General features: G+C 45.1%; 1 protein-coding gene across 1 annotated transcript in view; it reads right to left on the bottom strand.

The window, feature by feature from the left end:
• CNTNAP5 (contactin associated protein family member 5) overlaps positions 1 to 22,796 on the bottom strand; it is an 883,495-nt gene that overhangs the window by 387,452 nt on the left and 473,247 nt on the right. The window contains exons 9-10 of the mRNA XM_059704743.1: positions 6,633 to 6,782; positions 3,392 to 3,563 (exon numbers count right to left, since the gene is read on the bottom strand). Of these exons, the coding sequence (XP_059560726.1) occupies positions 3,392 to 3,563; positions 6,633 to 6,782 (322 nt within the window). The remainder of the gene's footprint in view (positions 1 to 3,391; positions 3,564 to 6,632; positions 6,783 to 22,796) is intronic.

Below are 22,796 nucleotides of genomic sequence, written 5' to 3' on the forward strand. Positions count from 1 at the left end.
CTGTAGCCAGGCCAGTGATGCCATGTCCTTTCTTCCCCAAGGCCAGAGAATTTGGGATTTGACAATCATTAAGATAAAAATTGTTATTTAGGTCCTTGGTCCCTAGGAAGGGACTCTTCCAGCTTCAACAAAAAGCATTGTTCCAAGGATGGTTTGTGAATTAATGGGTTTTATCAGGCGTGACTTCCACTTCCTCTCAAAGCATTGCCCAGGGTGGGCAAGCAGAGCCAGGCACCATCTCCAGGGAACATGCCTGAAGGACCCCCACTGGAGAAAGCTCCTACTATTTCATAACATTATGTGCTTCTTCTGTGCAGGCTACCTGGGTTTCCCCACCGTGACCAGCAGTAGGAGCCTTTGCATGCGAAACATGGCCACATGGAAGGGGAGCTGGGAAGTCTGGCCCCTCTGCACAGCCCGGGAGAGCAGTCTGAGGGAAGGCTGGAGGGGTGGGTAGGGCAGCCTCTCGAGGCCAAGGAGGAAGCCTGCATCTCCATACAGAACCCATGAGGAAGGGGCAGAGAGGAGCCTGGTCTGGGAGAGAAGAGACTCTTAGGCCAGATCAAAGGCTGCCCTCCATGAACTTTCCAGACAAGAACACAAGAAAAACAGTCAGACTCCACTCCACCCCCATCTTTGCCACCACAATCACCCCATCCTCAAGGGGCAAGATCCTTGAAGGCAAAGACTGAGCCTGCCCTTAAACCAGGCTTACGTTAATTAACACATTAAAAATAAAACACAAAACTCAGAAACCATGTCCCTTTCCAACAAATATTAAACGTAAGTTCAAGAGATAATTAATTAAGCAAAACCTTTTACCATGGCTTTCCCTTCTGTTAGAGACACTGTCTGGCAAATGAAGAAAAACATACCATTTACCCACAAAACTAAGCACAATGCCTTATTATTGTACAATTAACCAAAACACAATTGTGTGTAATACAATTACACAGACTACAATCACACAAAAGTAATGATGCAGTGTAGATGGCAATGACTTTCTGTCAGCAAAAATGAGAGCTTCCTTGATTAGAAATTAAGGTATGGTTGGAGATTCCGTTGATAAATGCTTCCTCTATTGATCTACACTTTGCAAAGGCTGAGCTGCCTGACAGAGCTCATCATCAGTAAAGACTACAGGGGCAGCAGCCACTATGTGTAGTATCGTTTATGCTCAGGTCCCGACATGAGCACATTGTGGTGAAGCACACATTTTATTACCCAGATGTCCGGTCAAATAGGAAAAAAGACAGCCCAGCCGGTGTGGCTCAGTGGTTGAGCATCAACCTGTGAACCAGGAGGTCATGGTTTAATTCCTGGTCAGAGCACATGCCTGGGTTGCAGGCTCGATCCCCAGTGGGGAGCATGCAGAAATGCAGAAGGCAGCCAATCAATGATTCTCTCTCATCACTGATCTCTCTCTCTCTCTCTCTCTCTCTCTCTCTCTCTCTCTCTCTCTCTCCCTTCCTCTCTGAAATCAATAAAAATATATAAGAAAAAAATATGAAGTAGAAGAGCCAGAAGGACTGTGCCATTCAATGGCCATCTCGTGTGTTGTGGTATTAGCAGAGATACATTCTCATAAAGGTCCGCCAAATCACACTGGTCATTCTGAGCATCAGAGGAGACTGATCTGTGCAGCTGACTTTGTGCTCACGAGAGGGACCTACTACTTCTCACTGCTTCCCCGGAATGGGACAGTATCTCAAGCTCAGGGATGGCTCTCCTCTAGCCATCTTTCTTACTATTTCCTGAGTACTATTTCAGTAGGCAGTCTAACTGCTGTCCTTTCTGATTTTTGCCTAGAGCATGAAGACAAATTCCATGGGCACTCAAAGTTCTTCATGTTAATACTGACCCCTGACTCCCATCTTTAACCATATTCTCACCATGTGCTGCCCCACAGTGCCCTGCCATCCTCACTGAGCTGTATTTTATTAAATATAATATACCATTATTTGTAAGACATTCCACTATTTTTATGCCAATAAGATAAGTAAATGTTGCCAATTAAACTATTACTATCAGCTCTAAAATGTATCCAAATTTACAGATTTCAAAATGAATCTGTAATATTTGTATTGGATTGATGAAATACTTGCAAGCATGGCCCTTCCTATTTCTGTGCCATTTGACATACTGCCTCCTGTCAACTCTTCCTCCACCCCTCCCCCCTCAGCCAGGTCTCCCTGTCCTATAAGATTCAGCTCAGCACACTTTCTGAAAACCATATCGTCCTCATTCTCCCTGCGCCAGGCTAAGTTGCTGTTGCCATATGTCCTACAAATAAGGGTGACTTCTTGGTCATTTATTGCCCTACAGGCTAATTTATTTCCTGTGAAAATTGAGTAAAGACCCTATTTCACTAACACATAGGCTTGCAACTAACAGGCATCATTCACCCATTTAATAGATGGTATTTTAACCAGCGTGAGTAGAATTAGAGAGAAGGAGGCAAGCACTAGAGAAGAAAATTGGGGAACATGGCAAACCTAGTTGAAAATTCAGAATCATCCTTTTTAATTGTCTTCAGTGTGTCTTTGAATCTAGAAACTTCCAATGTAAGAGAAGCCAGATCCCAGGAGAAAGAGAGACACAGAGCTCCTGCAGGATGTGTGGCTGCAGTGAATGTGCAGGTTCTCCCTGACAGAGTCTGGTCTCTGCTGAGCCCCAGAAGAAAAGACTGAGGGGCAGTGACTGCCAAGGCTGGGCTCCGGGCCTGTCTGTGTACAGCGGGCACAGCCCAACCTATACTCTAGGGCAGGGGTGGGCAAACTTTTTGACTTGAGGGCCACAATGGGTTCTTAAACTGGACCGGAGGGCCGGAACAAAAGCATGGATGGAGTGTCTGTGTGAACTAATATAAATTCAAAGTAAACATCATTACATAAAAGGGTACGGTCTTTTTTTTTTTAGTTTTATTCATTTCAAATGGGCCAGATCCGGCCCGCGGGCCGTAGTTTGCCCACGGCTGCTCTAGGGTCCCAGAGGGCTGGAGGCTCACTGTGTGTGAGAGGACACCTACTGCACTGAAAAACGTGATGGTTTAGGAGGAAAAAGTGATTCCTCCCTCCTCTTCACTTTACTCTTATCTTCAAAGTCATCAAGTGGCGTTTATGCACAAAACTTTAATCCTTTCACAAATTTGTAGTTTGATTTAACTTGCATATCCCATTTACTGCAAGTCAACATGAATAGAGACTCAACTAATTTAAACCGTTTTTCTCTGGATCTGAAATCATTTCAGAGATATTTTCCATTAGGCAACTCAATTATATCTAAAGTGGCTAAAGTCCGTAGATTAGAATTTTGCTTAAAGAACACATATTTAGAACAGTGAGAATGGGAAGAGGGGGTGGGAGAACAGAGGAGACGAGGCAATAATTACCTGTCTTTGATGCTACACAGATCAATGTGTAAATCACTAAAATTCCCCAGGGAGCCTTGCTGAACTGAAATGAGGTCCTTGGGCTGGTTATCAATAAAGATGAGCCTCATGCAGCCTTGGAAAGCCTCAATAGGATTTAAGCATTGGGGTGCGGTGAGATTGTCAGGGCAGCCTGTGGGACAGAGAAAAAAAATGAAGAACACTGAGATGATCAGTCATTGCTCTGGCGACCTATCCATGGGAGACCTTGAGGTCTAATTATTGTGGTGCTTTTTCGCTCACAGAAGTGCACACAGTTTAGTTGTAAATCTTAGCATTTTCAGAGAGGGGACAGAATTGGTTCAGAAGGGGGCAACCTCCATCACTGTACAGAGCTAAAACCAAAAGTGTGGAAGGGACTACCAACGCCGTAACATGCATCTTGTTCTTCATTTTTCCCTGCATCAGCTGTGTGCCAGTCTTCTGCCTGGGACACTTCACTCATTTCAAGAACACAAGACTTTATCACTACCCAGGGATGCCGGCTCTGTGCTGAAACACACTTCCAATTGCACAATTCAATTCTGGATTAACTTTCAAAGGAAATTATGCGTTGGGTAAGGATGGTGACAGAGTGATTATCTGGTTAATTGTCAGCCTTAACAGACTAAATGCACCTGACAAAGTTACATGTAGAAACATAACTGGAATTTTGAAGTGTTGTGCAAACTAAATCCAGACACTAAAGGGACTAAGGGTTTAAATGCACACAGTTATTGGGCTGTAATAGCAGGCGCGAAAGGTTAACACCATACATTTTTACAAAGGTGTTCTTTTAAAAACAATGCATCATGTATATTTAGCATAGCCTGCCACCTGGGCATCTACTCCTCATCAAGACAGGTAGAGAGTGAATAGGTATATCAGTGCTTAAGCACCTTATAAACTATATCCTAATTGTCTTAATAGGTTCAGACCATATGGGAATGCAAGCTTGAAAACATGGCAATAACCCATAAATAACTGGGAATTATTTCCGCCATCTCTAATAGACAGTCACTGCTGGGCTGAAGTCTGGCAGCTGGTTAACAGCCCACAAGCACACACTATAAAGTGAAGAGAAATGTTACGACTTCTAATTGAGGCTGTAGAGAGAATTTATGTAAGTTGACTATTATTACTCAACCTCGTTTTTTACCTTCCTTAAGTTTACAGTCTACTTGTGGGACATTTTTTTTCAAATGATGCTCAAATCACAGATTCATCTCTACCTTCTGAGTGCAGTGCCTTTAAGAATCACCTCCAGGGATACTTCTTCAACTGGGGAAGGGGGCATTTTTACTTTGAGGCATTCAGGGGCTACACATCATAATTATTGCTCAGCACTTTTCAAAATAATAAATACGAGATAACTTTTCTCTCTGTTAGAAGCATTGCATGTGATGCAAAATTACTCGCTTTTGTGCTACATGCATTGGCATCCCTTTGCTGTATGTTGTGGAGAACACAGATCTGGGGGTGAATCCTGGTTCTGCTACTCAGACAAATTATTTCATCTAAGCAAACACCACTTTCTGTGAATCAGGGCTACTGTTACCTACTTCACAAAGTCACCACATGAATTAAGTGAGCTAAAACACTTGCAGAGAAGTGTTCTCTCTTTAAGGACTTTGTTGTCATGTACACGTGGAGGAGATGTAGAGTGAGGGACAGAGTCCCTTCCTGAGGCCCTAAAATCAAAGCACAAATAGATGATGGCTCCACTGCTTCCCTCTTGGGACACCCCGTGTGTGTACTGCTTCTGTGCAAAGTATCTCTTACATTTCAAAGCTTAATCACATGTCAGTGGTCTGAGAAAAGTGATTTTTAAATTCTATTGGAGACTGCACTTTATGATTTTACACACCATTTCTCTTCAGTTTCCTCATGGAAAAAGGATTGGTAACCATAGACCAGGCTCAGTCCATGCCTATATTTACAAAGTCTGAAGCCAGTTTGTCCATTCCTTGCCAGATGGGAAGCCCTGTGTTAGGCATGTAAACCTTGACCCCAGGGAACTGTCCCAACAATTCTGCTCTGTCTCTCATCGCCTAGATGGGGAAGTTCAGGGCCCATAAGTGTCTTGCTCATGGTCAGACAGACACTGAGGTTAATTGCTCTTTAGAGATGGTTTAAAAAATATAAACACATGGGCAGAAAGTTAGGTATTATTTTTCTTAATGAAGGAAATTCCTTGAAAAAGACTAAATAAAAATATATCTGCATCTATAAAAATGCAGTAGGTGGCTAATTATATGTATGCTTGTGTTTTTATTTTTTAATCTTTACCTGTTTGCTTGTTGTATGTATATATATATATGCATATATGTGTGTGTGTGTATATATATATATATATATATATATATATATGTATATATATATATATATATATATATATATATTGACTTCAGAGAGGAAAGGAGAGAAAGAGAGAGATAGAAACATCAATGATGAGAGAGAATTATTGATCAGCTGCCTCCTGCATGCCCCCTACTGGGGATTGAGCCTGCAACCCAGGCATGTGCTCTTGACTGGAATCGAACCTGGGATCCTTCAGTTCGCAGGCCAACACTCTATCCACTGAGCCAAACCAGCTAGGGCTGTTTGCCTGTGTTTTGCTGTAGAAAAAGCTCCGAGGATTCACCCAACATGGGAGAGGGTGGGGTCTCTGGCTGCTCCACAAGGAGCTACTTGCTCATGGGCCTTCTAGGTCTTCCTCATGGGCATGGCTCCAGGGAGGTGGGGACAGAGGCAGTAGGTGCCAGAGGAGTGGCCTTGTGGGTGAGCATGCTGGCTGTGCGTTCTCCCCTGGATACTTCCTCTCTCAGGCACTGCTGGCTGTTGGTGCTTTTTCCAAGTTTACAGCTGAGTTTCCCCTTTCGAATGTGATCAGGGAGCCTGCTGTGCTATAAAAAATCTCCTTTAGATGAGTTACATAACACCAGCTCTTATTGCTAGTCTTTTTTTCCTCAGCACTGACCTAGATAATTTATATCTGCACAGCTGTGAGAGGGCTTGCTTCCCGTTATTTTGGGCTTGGGGGTGGGTGTTTGTGCCTCTATGTATGTTTGGGGAGGTGGCGCCTGTGTGAGTGAGTGTGTGTGAATATGTGTGTGTTGGAAGTATGGTCTAATTGACAAAGGAAGAATCATCATAGTAAAATAATTGCCCACTACATTCTCCCTCTCTCCTTTATTTTCAGCCTCAAAGCTGAGTAATTTACCTCCAAAGTAATAGCTATTTCCAGAATAAATCTGTATCTGGCTGGTGTCCTGAGCAGGGGACGCTGCATCGTTATCCAGGGTGAGAGTGATGCGGTTCCGCCTGGCGTTGATGCTGACTGAATGCCACAAGCCATCGTTCAAGTTGCTGCCTGCAAGAGAAACAGGGAGAGCAGGTGTTGGGATGAATGGCCGAGAGCTCGGGGAGGGGGCCCGCTCCTTCCCGGCCACGGTCCCTGTGCGTTCTCTGAGTGGTTCCCACTCATCATTTCGCTCAAACCAAACCCTCACAGGGTTCATTTTTCTTCCTCTTTTTACCACTTATTTCTATTTTTAAGTGGCCAAACAACTTCAGCTGCTTGCTTTAGGAACAAAAGGGGAAAACATAGATTTGTATGTAAACTACAACCAAGGGCACAGAACACATTAATTGATCCCTTGAGATATAAATGCAGAGCAAAATGCTGAAAACAAAAAAAAGTCTCAAAATGTTCCTGGTGGTTTTATCTCTGGGTTGTCAGGTTACAGGCATTTTTTGTTTTCTTATATTTTTCTACTAACGCATATGTAAATAAAGTATTTTTAAAGGCAAAGGCAGAAGAGGAAAGCTGGAGCCGGAGGGTGTGCAGGCAGAGGAGGTCTCCTGTTGGAGAGGTAACAGACGAGCCGGTTCCCACCTCCCCTGGCCCCTGATAGGACACTGGCTGAGTGACCAGCATGCCCGAGCTTCGGTTTCATTGCCTGCAATGCCATCATTTCTCCTCTGTGTCACTGTTAAGGGGAAGAGTTACAATCAGGCCTGGGCCAGATGGCGGCATAGTAGGTATTTATTAAAAGTTCATTCCTCTCTTGTTCTTTGGCTTAGACGTCTTTGGTGCACACTACATTGCTGGCCGACCTTACTAAGGAGACTGTGTTGGAAATTAGTCATGAGGGTAGCAATTATTTCCTTCAAAAGTTTGTCATCTGTGAAGGCTTTGCTACTGCAAAGGGCTTGCGGAAGATCACAGCCCCATAACCAGATGAGTCCCCATGGTTGTCTATACAAGAACAGAGAGCCACACATTTCTACACACTCATGTATTCTATCCTGCTTCCTTTACTTTGCCTCAGTTTCCTCTCCTGCAAAATGGGCATAATGGTTACACTTATAGGGTATTGTTAGCAGAGCAGCATATGTCGAACAGTTTATATCACGAAATAAGAAGATAATGTTAAAACAAATGGGCACACAGTGACTACAAGGCAGTCCCTGCACTGACGAGTGTAGACACTGACCTCGCATGGCCTCTGTCCTGGGTAGGCCATGGTTAAGAGAGGAGACATATGCAAAGTGGATAAAAGCCCCGTCCTTTGAATGTGTCAGGCTAGCAGAGGTCGGCAAACTGCGGCTCGGCAAACCGCGGCTCGCAAGCCACATGCGGCTCTTTGGCCCTTGAATGTGGCTCTTCCACAAAATACCGACTTCTGTGCATGGGCCACGAAGTTTCCATCGCACTGTATGTGTGCGCCCGCACATGGTATTTTGTGGAAGAGCCACACTCAAGGGGCCAAAGAGCCGCATGTGGCTCGTGAGCCGTGGTTTGCCGGCCACAGGTAGTGGGACAGACAGTGAAGCAGGCTCTTGCAATTCTAGGAGAACAGTGAATGTGTGGCCAAGGGGAAAGAAGGAAGACCTAACCAACTCCATGTGAGGACCCTAACAGGCTTCATGAAAGAGGGGGCAGCAGTTTAGGAATTCACAAAAGAGAGGGTAGCAGTTTAGGAATGCTTTGGAAATGAGCAAGAGTTTGCCACTCCCACAGCCAGAGTTCCAGGAGACGCAGAGCCTGCACCAAGAGCAAGGCCTGGAGTGAGAGGCCGGGAGAACAGCAGGAAGGCAGGTGCAAAGAAGACACTCACCCTGGGTCCCCGCCTGCAGCGCTAAGGAAGGGGTTTCAGCAAAGTGCTTTGACACGTGGTTCTGGAGGGTACCTTACCCAAGCCAGTTCTGTCAGAATCTCTGAGGATGGGGCCCCAGGCATTTGCATTTTAAAAAAGCATCCATGGGTGATTCCAATGTCCAGCCAGGAATGAAAATCACTGTTTTAGAACGTGGGAGTCCATGGGGTTCCTTAGCATGGGAATCACCTGGCTGGAGGGACATATTAAAAGACTCTGCGAGCTAAGAGGAGACAGGCTAGAAGCGGGACTGGTGGGGCCTATTGCTTGCACAGCCCCAGGTACAGAAAGATGAGTGAGGTCTCAGCCAGAGTAACAACCGTGAAAAGGGGCAGTAAGGGGTGGATTAAGAGCTATTCCCTGAGACAGAAGAGATCAGACTTGGGAGAGCCTTCTGGAGCCTCCATGAGGAACCAGCTAGAAAGAACGAGTTCGAAATTGGAACAGAGGTCTACAGGCTCCTCTGGACAACCACTGACATGCTTGTGCCTGAGCCCTGGATGTCTGGGAAGCTGCCTGGGAGAGCACAGCACAAGGCTGCAGGCCCAATTCCATGGCGATGGGCAGCTTGTCCCACCTGCTCAGAACAGCCCAGATGGAGGGCCCCTCCTGCATTTGCAGCCGCTCCCTGGCAGCCAGTCTTTCCTGCAGCCCTGAACACCTATGGGGTGAAAAGGAGAACCCAAGGGCTGCTCATCCTAGTCCCCTACCTTCCCCCAAAGCCCAGGTCTGGGCCCTAACCACAGGGATTCCTCTGATGAGGTGGAGGGTCTGTCAGGTGTTTCCTGGGGATGAACATTTGAATACTCTCAGGGACATAGCCAGCTTTAGGTCCTCACTTTTAACTTCATTTGCATAGTACTTTAAATACATCGGCATAACATATGAGGCTGCATTTGCAGACAGACTATTGACTGTTTGGGTTGGGGGTCAGGAAGGAGTTCAACAAAGAGGGAGCAAATAGGCCCTAAGGGCCCAGCACCCTGCTGGCATCAGCTGCCCTGCGGTAGGAATTACACACAGAGGCCACAGGAAGTGCCCGTCTAATTAGGGATACGTTCTCTAATTACATCACAGATGGACCAGGCTGAAGAGCAAAGTCTGCTCAGTGAGGTGGCAGGGCCAGCACATCAGCATGATTCTGGGTTTTCTCCCCATCCCACATCACTATTCAGTTTTTTTTTTCTTTAAATTGTTTTAACTTTTCAATTAAAGGTGACATATAATATTATATTTGTTTCATGTGTACAACCCAGTGATTAGAAACTATATAACTTACTAAGTGATCATCTCCACAAATCAGGTGCCCATCTTACACCATACATGGTTATTAAGATACTTTAAATATATTCCCTATCCTGTACTTTAATCCCTGTGACTATCCTGTAACCACCAAATTGTTTTTCTTAATCTCATTACTTTTTCACCAATCCCCCCAATCCCCTCCCATCTGCCAACCATCAAAATGTTCTATGAGTCTGTTTCTGTTCAGCTTATTCATTCATTTTATTTTTAGATTAAATTTTTAATATATTTGTACTTATTACCATTTTATTATCTTTGTTTTCATCTTATCTTCTTCTTAAAGAAGACCCCTAATTAGACATTCCTTGTACTACTGCCTTGGTGGTGATGAACTCCTTTAGCTTTTTCTTATCTAGGAAGCTCTTTATATGTCCTTCTATTCTAAATGAAGCTTCACTGGGTAGAATAATCTTGGTTATCGGTCCTTGCTCTTCATCACTTTGAATAATTCTTGCCAATGCCTTCTGGCCTGAAATGTTTCTGTTAAAAAAATTAGCAGAGTCTTATGGGAGCTCCCTTGTAGGTAACTAACTGCTTTTCTCTTGCTGCTTTTACGATCCTCTCTATAACCTTTGGTATTTTAATTATGATGTCCCTTGGTGTGGACCTCTTTGGGTTCATCTTGTTTTGGCTTTTCGGTGCTTCCTGGACTTGTATGTCTAGTTCTTTCACCAGGTTAGGGAGTTTTGTTGTCATTCTTTTCTCATATAGGATTTCAATATCTTGCTCTCTCTCTTCACCTTCTGGTACCAACATGATGTGAGTGTTGGTATACTTGAAGGTTCCAGAGGCTCCTTAAACTATCATCATTTTTTGGATTCATTTTCCTTTTTGCTGTTCTTTTTTGTTTTTGTTTTTGTTTTTGTTTTTCTGCTTCCTTATCTTCTAAACCTCTGATTTGATCCTCTGCTTCCTCTACTCCATTGTTCATTCCCTGTCATGTATTCTTCATTTCTGTTAATGTATTATTCACTTCTGACTGGTTCTTTTTTACGTTTTCTAGTTCCCTTTTTATTTCCTATCTCTTTGTTGAAGTTCTCACTAAAGTTATCTACTCCTTCCCTAAGTCCATAGAATATCCTTATAACCAGTATTTTGAACTCTGCATTGAGTAGATCATTGAGTAGATTGCTTGTCTCCATTTTGTTTAGTTCTCTTTCTGCAGCTTTGTTCTGTTTTTTGTTTTGTTTTGTTTTGTTTTATTTGGGACATATTTCTTTGTCTCTTCATTTAGGCCACCATGCTGTGTTTGTTTCTATGTACTAGGTGAAGCTGCTATGTTTCTTGAGCTTGGTAAAGTGGCCTTATGTAGCAAGTTTTCTGTAAGGTCCATCATCACCGCTTCCTCGATCACTCCAGCTGTCTACTCCAATCCCCCAACCAATGCACAGCAGGTTGTGTATACTACCATCCTATTGTGGTTGAGCCTTGATTGCTATTGGCATATCAATAGGAGGAATTTACCCCCAGGCTGATTGGCTGTAAGGACTGGCTTTGAGCACCGTGGAGGGTCACCCCACTGAGCAGGACTTAGTTTAACAAGACTCCAGTGTCCCTTGAGTGTCCCTGTGGATGTGGTTGGGTGGTGCTTTGACATGGCCTGAAGCTTTCCACCATATATGCTGGCTCTGAGGCCTCCCAGGAGGTTCAGGCCAAGTTAGTCAGCACCGTCTGTGTTCTGCCTGAGGCCACCCAGCATGAGCTAAAAAGCAATCTGCAGATGGCTGTTAGTTGTGCTGGGCTTTGAGGTTCCCAAGAGAAGCCAATTTGCAAACCAACGTTGGCTGTCACTAGTGGCAACCCTGGGGCCGCTGAACAAGAGGCAAGGGACAGGCCAAGGCTAGATGCTGCTTGTTTGAAAGCTTATGAAAAGTCTGAAGCAAGATCCAAGATAGGCCATTCATTTGGTAAAACCACTGGAAACAGCTTGGGTAAGCCCTTAAGTTGGGTGGGGTGAGGTCTAGGGAGTCACCAGGGAAAGGTGGGCAGTGTTAGCTGGATATGATGCCTGCCTGTCAGCTCTGTTGACAGAGGACTCAGAAAAAAGAAACATAATGGCCTCTGCCAGCACTTCTACCTAGGAGAAAGCTGCCCTGCCAACCCTCACCCTGTTTATAGAAAAAGTAGTCCCTTAAGTGTCTGGTGCCTTTCACTCTACTGCCCCAGTGCTGGAGCTCAGAGGGAGTGAGCTCTAAGTCTGTGCATGGGCTCCTTAGGAGGAACACCTGGCGTCCCAGGAGCCTCCATCTCACTCAGCCACAATCCCCACTGCTTTTCACAGCCAGACGTATCGGCTCTTCTTTTCCTGGCACTGGAACCCTGGGCTGAGGGGTCTGGTGTAGGGCTGGAACCCCTCACTTCTCAGGGGAACCCCCTGCAGCTGAGATATCCCTCCCACAGATGGGTGTGGAACCAGCTTTTTTCTCGTTTCCTCCGACAATGTGGCTTTTTCTTCATATCCGCAGTTTCAGGATTTCTGTTCAGCTAGATTTCAGGTGGCTCTGAAAGATGGTTGGCCTGTAGCTTAGTTTTAGTTTTGATGTGGTTGTGGGAAGATTCGAGTACTATATCTACCTACCCAGCCATCTTGATCAGAATTCCCTCTCCAAGTTTATCTTTAAAAGTATTATTTAATGAAGGTTTGCTTCCTTGCTTGGTTTTCTCTTTTTGGTCTGCTTTTCCATCTGATTTGATCTCTTTTGCTTTGTGCCTACATGGTCCGGAGTCCCTGCAGAGGGAGCCTGTGTGAAATCTTAGCTCTTTAGAGGACAATTATTAGAACAGGAGCTCGTGATACTGACCATACAAAGGGGTCACATGGGGAACTTCTGAGTAGAGAGGCCCTGGGCTCCATAGCAGGCTAATTGGTGCACCAGCTGGGTGGTCCCTGGCCTTAGACATTTCAAAGATCCCCAGAGATTCAGCTGTGCAGCCATGGTGGAGAACTACTCTATTAGAGGTTACAGAAGAGGAGGGAAAGAAGCTAGAAAAAAGCAACCCACAGGACTAATTTAGAGGAGCTTACCTCAGAATAGATTCCAAAGCAAGCGAAATGGTATGTTTCTCCTACAACCCGCTTTTGTCTCGTACTCTTTTCCACTTAATTCTGTTTATGTCCCCAAATAACATGCCTGGAGATTCTCAAGGTTTTGTCTTTTGAAGGTACAGGCTTAAGTGCTATTAATTGTTCACAAATTAGAAAAAATAAATTCTTTTAGGCAGCATTTCCCCCAAAACCTCTCTGAAATACATAGCTCTGAGAAGACAGACGTTTCAAAGGGGAGAACAGGAAAGCAGGTATGCCTTCATAGGGCAAAGCAGGTTAGTTGTGGAGCTAAGCTCTTATATGATTTAAGAGCTGAGGCCTCAAAGGTGGGACTTGGCTTCTGAAAAGACTGTTGGGTGATGACAAACATAAAACTTTTGAGGTTTAAGGTGATGTCAAATACTACTTGCCATCTCCAAAACTGGCAAGGACTAAAAAACAATTATACTCTCAGTTAGCAGACAAATAGGGGAGTAGGCATTTGTTACCTTGCTGGAGGCAGCATAAGTTTGTACGTCCTTCCGGAAAGACAACATACTAATACCTGTCAATATCCCCCAAAGAAGTCATTCATCGTCTCCCATGAACTTTATCCTGAGGAATTCATCCTAAAATAGTAATAGAGCTACAGCCAAGATTTATGGTGAAGAGACCTCATAAAATCATTATTTATAATAGCAAAATTTCACAACTACCAATATTTCCAGTAATAATAGATTAATTAAATCAAATGTGGTATATTTAATGCTATGGAATATAGCGTAGTCATTAAAATCATAATGCCCAAGAATGCTAGTGATATGCTGATATTTGAAAACCGCTGGCTAAATAGCATAGGTAGTGTTGTTCTGGTTTTGTTAAAAATTGCTGCAAAGCCCTGACCAGTTTGGCTCAGTGGCTAGAGCGTCGGCCTGTGGACTGAAGAGTCCCAAGTTCGATTCTGGTCAAGGGCATGTACCTTGGTTGTGGGCACATCCCCAGTAGGGGGTGCGCAGGAGGCAGCTGATTGATGTTTCTCTCTCATCGATGTTTCTAACTCTCTATCCCTCTCCCTTCCTCTCTGTAAAAAATCAATAATATATATATATTTAAAAAATTGCTGCAAAAAGAACTACTGGAATGGCATTGGATGATAGAATCACAGATTATTATTGTTTTTTCTTATACAGACTACTGGAATTTTCAGTTTCTAAAAAGAAAATGTACAACATTAATCATTAATTTTTAAAGCTAACAAACTGTTTCAACTGAGATAAGGATAGGAAAGAAAGTTTTCATTCCTTTCCACTTCCTCTTATTGTGTCAGCAAACTCCCAGGACCCTGGTTTGCCCCTGGGCATTTGTAGAAAAGCCCTCAACAGACAGGACAAGTAAGCTGCTCTGTGCTCGCTCAGGAGCCAAACCAAGACTAAGAAAAAAGACAGTTTTCATGGTTGCAACTGAACTTGCAAAAGACCCAGTTGTAAAAAATAGCTAATAGTACACACTACCTGTACTGAATACAGTGTGTCAGGCATTTTAAATATATAATCTCTAATTCTCACAAGAGTCCCAAAGACCAAGTTTTATTGTCCTCAGGTTTGAGAAGCTAAAACAGAAAGTCAGAAGCTACTCAAGGTCCTATGACTACTTGGGGGTGGAGCCAAAATTCAGAGGGAGGTATCAGCCACCCAGGCTGAGCACCATCCTCTCTCCACACTTCCAAAGCCAGCCCTGCCCTACTCTAGAATCCCCTCCATGTGAAATTCCCTCTGCAAGGTTCCATCCATTTCCTGTTGTTGAATTTGTTCTTTCTTTCTTCTTAAAAAAAATATTTTGCAGCTCCATTTTTTAAAATATATTTTTATTGATTTCAGAAAGGAAGGAAGAGGAAGAGAGAGATAGAAACATCCATGATGAGAGAGAATCATTGACCGGCTGCCTCCTGCAAGGCCCCCACTGGGGATGGAGCCCACAACCCAGGCATGTGCCCTTGACTGGAATCGAACCTGGGACCTTTCAGTTCGCAGGCCGATGTTCTATCCACTCTGTCAAACCGGCTAGGGCTTGTTCTTTCTTTCTTTAAACATACAATGGAATAATTTTTAATACAGTCGCAGAGTTAGGCAACCATCACGACGTTTAATTTTAAAACATTTTATAATCCCCAAAAGAAACGTTGTAATATGCAGCTATCACCCCCCACCTCCAGTCCTAGTCAGTCTACTTTCTTTCCCCAGGGATTTGCCTATTCTGGACATTTCATTTGAATGAAACCATACATTGTGTCCTTTGGTGACTGGCTCCTTTTGCTTAGCACAATGTTTTCAGGTTCATCTATGTCGTAGCCTGTGTGAGCACATTTTTACGACTGAATGACATTCCATTGTATGGAGGCACCGCGTGTGTGTATCCATCCACCAGCTGATGGACATTTGAGCGGTTTCCACTCTGCAGGTGTTATGAACGCTGCCGCTGTAAGCATTTGGGTGTGCATTTCTGCATGGACCTGTGTGCCCAGTTCTCTTACGTGCACCTAGAGTGGAATTGTTGAGTCGTATGTGTACTCCATCCTTAGCCTTTAAGAAACTGAACTGCCAGAAGGTTTCCAAAGTGGCTGTCCCAGTTTACATTCCCACAGGCAACTTTCCTCTTGCAGCACTGAGTTCAAACTCTGGTCCTGTCTCTTGTGGAGCTTCTAGATTCTAAGAAAAATGTAAGTACGATTCAAATTTTGTACCGCAGAATGTCTACTTGGGTCTGACGTTGGAAATCTAGCTAATTGTTATTACTTTACTTTAATTTTTATAGATAAATAATATTATTGAACATTTGTCTTTTTTTATTATTTTTGTAATGAGACCTTTACACCAATTTACAGTTCTCATTTGATGAAACAGACTCAGAACGGTTAAGTAATATTCTAAAGCCCTAAACTCTCATATAGGAATAAGGTTTTTCGCTGAAAGCAGAGTTTCTTAACACTAGCACTGGACATTTTGGACCAGATAATTCTTAGTGGGTGGTGGGGCATCCCCAGAGGCATAGAATGTTTAGGAGAATCCCTGACTCACTATATGCTAATAACAGGTCCCCATCCCCAGCACCCAAAATGCTACCAGGCATTACTAAAAGTCCCCTGAGGGGGGTGGGGTAATGGTGAGAAGAGTTAGAAGCAGGATTAGGCAGAAAGGGAAGGGGTGGAAGAAGGAGAAAGGATGGATGTGACAGAGCTGAAATCACAAAATGTTTTGCAGTGAAACAGGATCTCAGAAATCAGGATGTTTTGAGACAAGGATGTTTTACTTGCAAGTGCAAAATAAAATGTTGCAACAGGCCAGGAACCAATCAGGGCCCGGCACAGACAGACAAAGAGCAGGACTTTAGCAGATATAAGGGGAAGAGCCGAGTGCTTTAAGGCAATCCATTGGGGTCCCCTTCCCAAGAGGGGGAGCCTGTGTTTGCCTGCAATAAACTGCTAACTTTCTTGAACTCTTTTGGTCCGCGGCTTCATTCTTTGACTCTCTGAGACACAAGCCTGGGAAGACTTCCTGCTCGCTGGCCCCGGTATCCATGCGAGGTTGGGATGGGTGGAAATGGAGAACTTCCTTTGGTTTTGAACCAGTGGATTAAAGGAATAAATTTGAGGTTACAGATCCTTGGCACTTGTGCTACCTCTCTCTCTCTCTCTCTCTCTCTCTCTCTCTCTCTCTCTCTCTCTCCCAAATCCCTAACCATTCTGTGTCTCTATGGTTTGAAGACAGAACCATGGGACGGGAGTGGCTGTCCAAGGACCTCTAAGGATCAGTCCTTACAGGACATGTGGACACGCAAGGCTGCAGTGCAGGCCAAGGCAGATCTCCCGAGAACTCTACTTTCAACCCCAGGAATAATTTGAAACAACTTCATTTGATGCCTTTATTCACCCATTACCTCTGGATCAAAGCCCTGCCACTTATAATTGCTAGTAATTTAGACAAATTTCTTAATCTCTCTATACCTGCTTTCTCATCTGTAACAGCAACAGAATTGCCTGGCTTTGCTTGAAAGTGTCTAGTCTTTATCTTCCACAGAAAACCCAGTGCAGCTTCCCCACCCCCACCCCCGTATCCTGTCATAACTGCCTTTATTTCATAGTTCAAAGATAGTTTCAATTTTTGAGAGAACTAAGTGAGGTTATATAAATAACTGAATAAGGCAGATTTAAAATGTCAATTACATGATTTAAGAACATTTCACAGTTATTAGTACCATTATACTTCAATTTAGATCCTGGGTCCCGATGTTTTTTGGAAGCCATTTGTCTATCAATTATAAAATTCTATTAACCCTTTCCTACATGCGTTAGATTGAATTCACACATTTCTTAAACTCCATCTCCAACTTGTATCCCATCCTTTATCAGTGTAGCTGTGATTTTTGTGATGGCTCCCTCTTTCCAGCTTCTGAACCTTTCTGCTTCAGGGCACCTTGTTAGGTTGAACTGTCTAACAAGCAGCTATTGTCAATTTCACAGCAAAAAAATCCCGCCAGTCAGTCATGGAGCCCAAGAAGGAAACTCACACTGGTTATCTTGACAATCCATGCCTTCTAAAATTAAGTTTCCACCTGTACTCTCAATCTCATTTTGCAGTATTCCTACACAAATTCACTACTCTAGTGATGCTAGTGCATTCAGTATTCTCCATTTGAATGCACTTAACTGATCGCTGCTTGCGTGTGGAGCCTTATGTGACCCTCCCAGCTCTCCACTATTCAGTGCCTCTCCCTGTCCTCCAGTGCCTAACTTTTGTCCTAGTGCTTCCTTTCCTAAACTATAGAACCGGGAAGCATAAACACACACACACACACACACATTTTACTTTCTGACGCTGTCACCTTGCACAGTAGAGGGCACATAAAAAGTGCTGAAAGACGGAATAAGTAAGTTAATAAACCATACAATGAATGAAGCAGCTTTTCCCGGACCAAACCAGCATGTACTGATTCCTCTTCAAAAATTCTTGCAGCAGCTGCTGTTTGATCTATGCTCAGTTCATATTATTTGCTGCCTTATACTGTTCAGTAATAGTCCATCTCTATAAGCCTTATCTCCCCAAGGCCACTACAGGTTCCTGGGGGTCAGAGGCCGCGCCAGGATTTGGTGTTTGACCCCAGCATCCACGGGCACACTGTGCCTCTCCACATGCTCATTGCCTGAGCTTCACACCAGCTCAATTCCACTGCCCAGTGTCTGTGGCAGAACGTAGACCTTTCCGGGCAGGCTCACATGTCACAGCAACCTGGATCCTCAAAACCCTGGGTCAGCACAGGAGAGCCAAACAGCTGGGCTGCCACCCGCTACAGTCAGACAGGAAATGAGAACGTCTGTGCTGGTGGTGAAGGCGACGTGAATGCTCAGCTCAAACGTCTACGTGACAAAAACATAGCTCAACTCCGAGATGCATAGTTCCCTGCGCCCTTCGGGACAAAGCCCAAACGCCGTGCCCTTGACCAAAATGTGGATGCATCTTTTGCCTGCCCACCCTTCCCGCTGGCCCAGGTGTTCTTGGCCATCTCTGGGATCTTACCCTTTTAGATCCCCTCCCATTTCTACCCATTTAGATAGCATCTGTCTGTTCTTCTCTGTTTGGCCAAATTCTGTTCATTTTTGAAAACCAAGCTGTGTCTTTTTCACTCCTAGGAAGCCTTCCTTTCTCACCCTTCCTGGAGCCTCTCCTCTGAGCTCCCACCCACACACGTGAGCTCCTGGAGGGCATGCGTCCATCCTCAGGCCTGAGTATAGCACCAGCACAACGTAGACACGGCAACAGCCTCCTGAATTAAATGGAGGCCAAGTGCATTACATGAAGAAATTATGAAAGTAGGAACTATGAAAGATCAAAGGAGGTGATAGCAGACTTGACTATTGGATTATTTTGCTGTACTAATAAAAATCTAGAGCCTTCTGTTGTTCTTGTCAGTTAGTGGTGAAAAACGAGTAAGTTAAATAAAATGCTTGTATTGGGGTCATTACTCAGACCTGAAAGAGCTGAAGTTGCCAAAGACATCACTACCTTGGGAAACCTTCCCAGGCTTTGATTGATACCTTGAAGCTGGACAGCTTGTGGTGACAGCCACAGCCTCATGGCTACCTATTGTTTCACCCTCACTAATGGGATTTTCTTACCAACACTGTCTAGCTAAAGCACGGATACATTACAGACAACTGAATTGAAGCAGAGGATGAAGTTCACAAAGTTATCATTTACTTGATGTGCAGATGGTGACTATATACAAATGGCTTATATGAAAAAGGGCAATATTTGGGGATCAGTGCTATTGACTGCAGGGCTTCAGACTAAAACCATCTGGCCTCTAGTATTAATCAGAGTGTGTACTTCTACCCTTCATGATGCAGCTCTCCCAGCTCTGGGAGCTCTGCTGGCCTTTACCTAATTAATGCTTCCCCTGAATGTAGCTCATTCCTGGGTTTGACACATTCTGCAGCATGTAATCACTGTAACATGACTGTTTGTTAAAAATCACTATTAATTCCCTTTTTCACTGTTACAGATTTTATCTTTTAGAAATGTTTTGGGGGTCAGTTCTATTAGCTAATTCCTTCAGACAGCTGCCCACATGTGTGGTAAATAGTGTGAGGACCTGGAAGGTGCTCCACGAGGCCTTGGGCAAACAGTGGTTAGCGGGGCAGGCAGAGCTCCTGTCTCCATGGACTGTGCAACCTGGTGGTGAGAGGAGCCTTGGGCAACCAACTGTATAGACATATGATTAACACCCATTGTCATGGGCTGAATTGTGCCCCTCCCCAAATGCGCATGCTGACATCCTAACCCCCAATGCCAAAGAATGTGCCTGCATTTGGAAACAGGACCTTGAAGAGGTAATTAAGGTAAAATGAGTGCATATGAGCGGACTCCTATCCAATATGCTCCATGTCCTTGCAAGAGTAGGATAGTAGGAAACAAATGGGCACAGAGGGAAGACCCTGTGAAGGCACAAGGAGCAGACAACCTCCTCCCAGCCAGGAGAGAGGCCCTCAGGAGAAATCAAACCTAATGACACCTTAATCTTAAAATCCTACGCTAAAGAACTGTGAGACAATAAATTTCTAAGACACCTAATCTGCAATGTTTTGTATGGCAGTCCTAGCAAACTAATGCATACACATACACACACACTTAGGTTCAATGCCACAAAGCAAACTCTCTAGAAGACTGGATAACAGGGCATCTGGCCTGCATTTGGAAGGCTTCGTGAAAGAATAACAGTTGTTATGAATTCTAAAGAATAAGTGGGATCCTGTTGACCATAGTTGTAGAATGACTTATTTAATTGAAACACAAGAATCACCAAATAAATATAATTTACTAGAGGTCCGGTGCACAAAAATTTGTGCACTCGGGGGAAAAGGGGGGGTCCCTCAGCCTGGTCTGTGCTCTCTCGCAGTCTGGGACCCCTCAGGAGATAACGCCCTGCTGGCTTAGGCCTGCTCCCAGGTGGCAGAGGGCAGGCCCAATCCTAGGTGCAGCCCCTAGTCGGGCTCAGAGCAGGGCCGATTGGGGAGTTGGGGCGCTGCCCCCTGTCATGCACAGGGCAGGGCGATCGGGAGGTTGTGATGCCACCCTCAGTCACGCTCAGGGTAGGGCCGATTGGGGGGTTGGGGCACCGTCCCCTGTCACACTCAAGGCAGGGTCGATGGGGAGGTTGCAGTGCCACCCCCTGTCCCACACAGAGCAGGGCCTATCAGGGGGTTGGGGCACTGTCCACTGTCACTCACAGAGCAGGGCCCATCAGGGGGTTGGGGCGCTGTCCCCTGTCACTCACAGAGTAGGGCCGATAGGGGAGTTGGGGCACCGCCCCCTGTCACACACAGAGCAGGGCTGATCAGGGGGTTGGGGCGCCGCCACTGTCACACTCAGGGCAGGGCCAATGGGGAGGTTATAGCTCTACCCCATCATACACAGAGCAGGGCCTGTGGGGTGGGGGTTGGGGCGCTGCCCTCTATTACCCACAGAGCAGGGCCAATCAGGGGGTTGGGGCGCTGCACCCTGTCACACACAGAGCCGCAGGGTGATCAGGGGGTTGGGGAGCTCCCCCTATCAGGCACAGAGCAGGGCTGATCAGGGGGTTGGGGCGCCTTCCCCTGTCACGAACAGAGCAGGGCAGATAGGGAGGTTGTGGCCCTGCCCCTTGTCACACACAGAGTTGCAGGGCGATCAGGGGGTTTGGGCGCTGCCTCCTGTCACACTGATCCTGGTGCCGGGAGGCCTCTCAGCTCCGCTGATCCTAGTGCTGGGAGGACTGGCAGCTCCGCTGATCCCGGTGCTGGGAGGCATATTACCCTTTTACTATATAGGATAGAGGCCTGGTGCACGGGTGGGGGCTGGCTGGTTTGCCCTGAAGGGTGTCCTGGATCAGGGTGGGGGTCCCCACTGGTGTGCCTGGCCAGCCTGGGTGAGGGGATGATGGCTGTTTGCAGCTGGTCACACACCCTTCAGGGTGGGGGTCCTCACTGGGGTGCCTGGCCAGCCTGGGTGAGGGGCTGAGGGCTGTTTTCAGGCTGGCGGGTGACTGAATCTCCCAACTGCTCTTTTTTTTCTTTTTTCTTTTTTTATTCTGGGCCAGCTTTAGCTTTGAGCCTTGGCTCCAGCTCTTAGGCCTCCGCTGCTGAAAGCAGGTTTCTGGCCTTTGTTTACCTTCTGTATTTGAAACAATGTTGCAATCCTGCTGGCTGAAGCCCAGCGGGTTTCTGGGGTTTTGTTTAGCTTCTATATTTGTAACATAGTTGCTTAGAGTTGCAGCTCAGAGGCCGGCAGCGGCAGGTGGGGAACATTGGAGTCCTCCGTCACTGAAACAAGCAAGCCTCATGTTCGCTTTAAGCTGCCTGGCTGCTGGCTGCCATCTTGGCTGGCAGTTAATTTGCATATTTCCCTGATTAGCCAATGGGAAGAGTAGCGGTCGTATGCTAATTACCATGTTTCTCTTTTATTAGATAAGATTAGATAGGATAGCTGCTGATTAAGGTTATTTTATTAGAATTTTGTCACCTCTTCAGCTAGAGAAAGAACAAGTCAAATGCATAAGTCTACTAAGTATAGAAAATTAACTAAATTAACTACTGATTAGAATGGATTGCTTCATTGTTATTTTTGTAAAGCCTTGTCATTCTTACTATTCAAGAAACTAGAGAAATACTGAGAAATTATAATGTGGTTGAGGAAATATGAGGAATGCCATTGCTTGTTCCTATGAGGAATTAAATGGACTGAGCTGAGATGGCCTTTTCAATAAGTCACTTACTTGCCTGAAATGAAAACTTCTCCATGGCACCTGGTTGATTCCTGGACCTTTGCTAGTTGTGTTTCCTTTTGCCCAGGAATTCTGTGCCTGGCAATGGGCCTCACCTTCCTATAATCATTAGTGGTGCCCAGCTGCCGGGCAGAGGTCCTGTCTGAGGCTTCCTCCCCCATCTCTGGGTCCCATTACGCAGCACCGAGACTCATCCCCAAATGCTGAGAATTCCACTCTGTGATGGAAGCCCTAGTGACATGAGAGCAGCGTGCAGTGAAGCTGGAAAGCTCTGAATGGGATACTCTCTAATGAAAACCAAGAGTGATTTCTCTGCCATTTGATCTTATTGCACGTGTTCTGCATCCTGCAGTGACATAAACTCTCATCTGTGAGAGAGCGTGTCCCATGTTCAAAGACCATTATTATGTCTCTGTCTTATTTTCTCTCCACATAAGGCAGCTCTAGCACCTCTATGAATACAATTTGAATGCCTTTCATTTTCCGATACCTCCTCACCAACACTGTGCCCTGACTCTCCAAAGAAACAAACCAGGTGGTCTCCTTTACCTCTATAAAACTTCCCAAGTTTCAGTAATTCAGG

The sequence above is a fragment of the Myotis daubentonii genome, chromosome 7 (genome assembly GCF_963259705.1).
Source record: "Myotis daubentonii chromosome 7, mMyoDau2.1, whole genome shotgun sequence".
Taxonomy (NCBI): Eukaryota; Metazoa; Chordata; class Mammalia; order Chiroptera; family Vespertilionidae; genus Myotis; species Myotis daubentonii.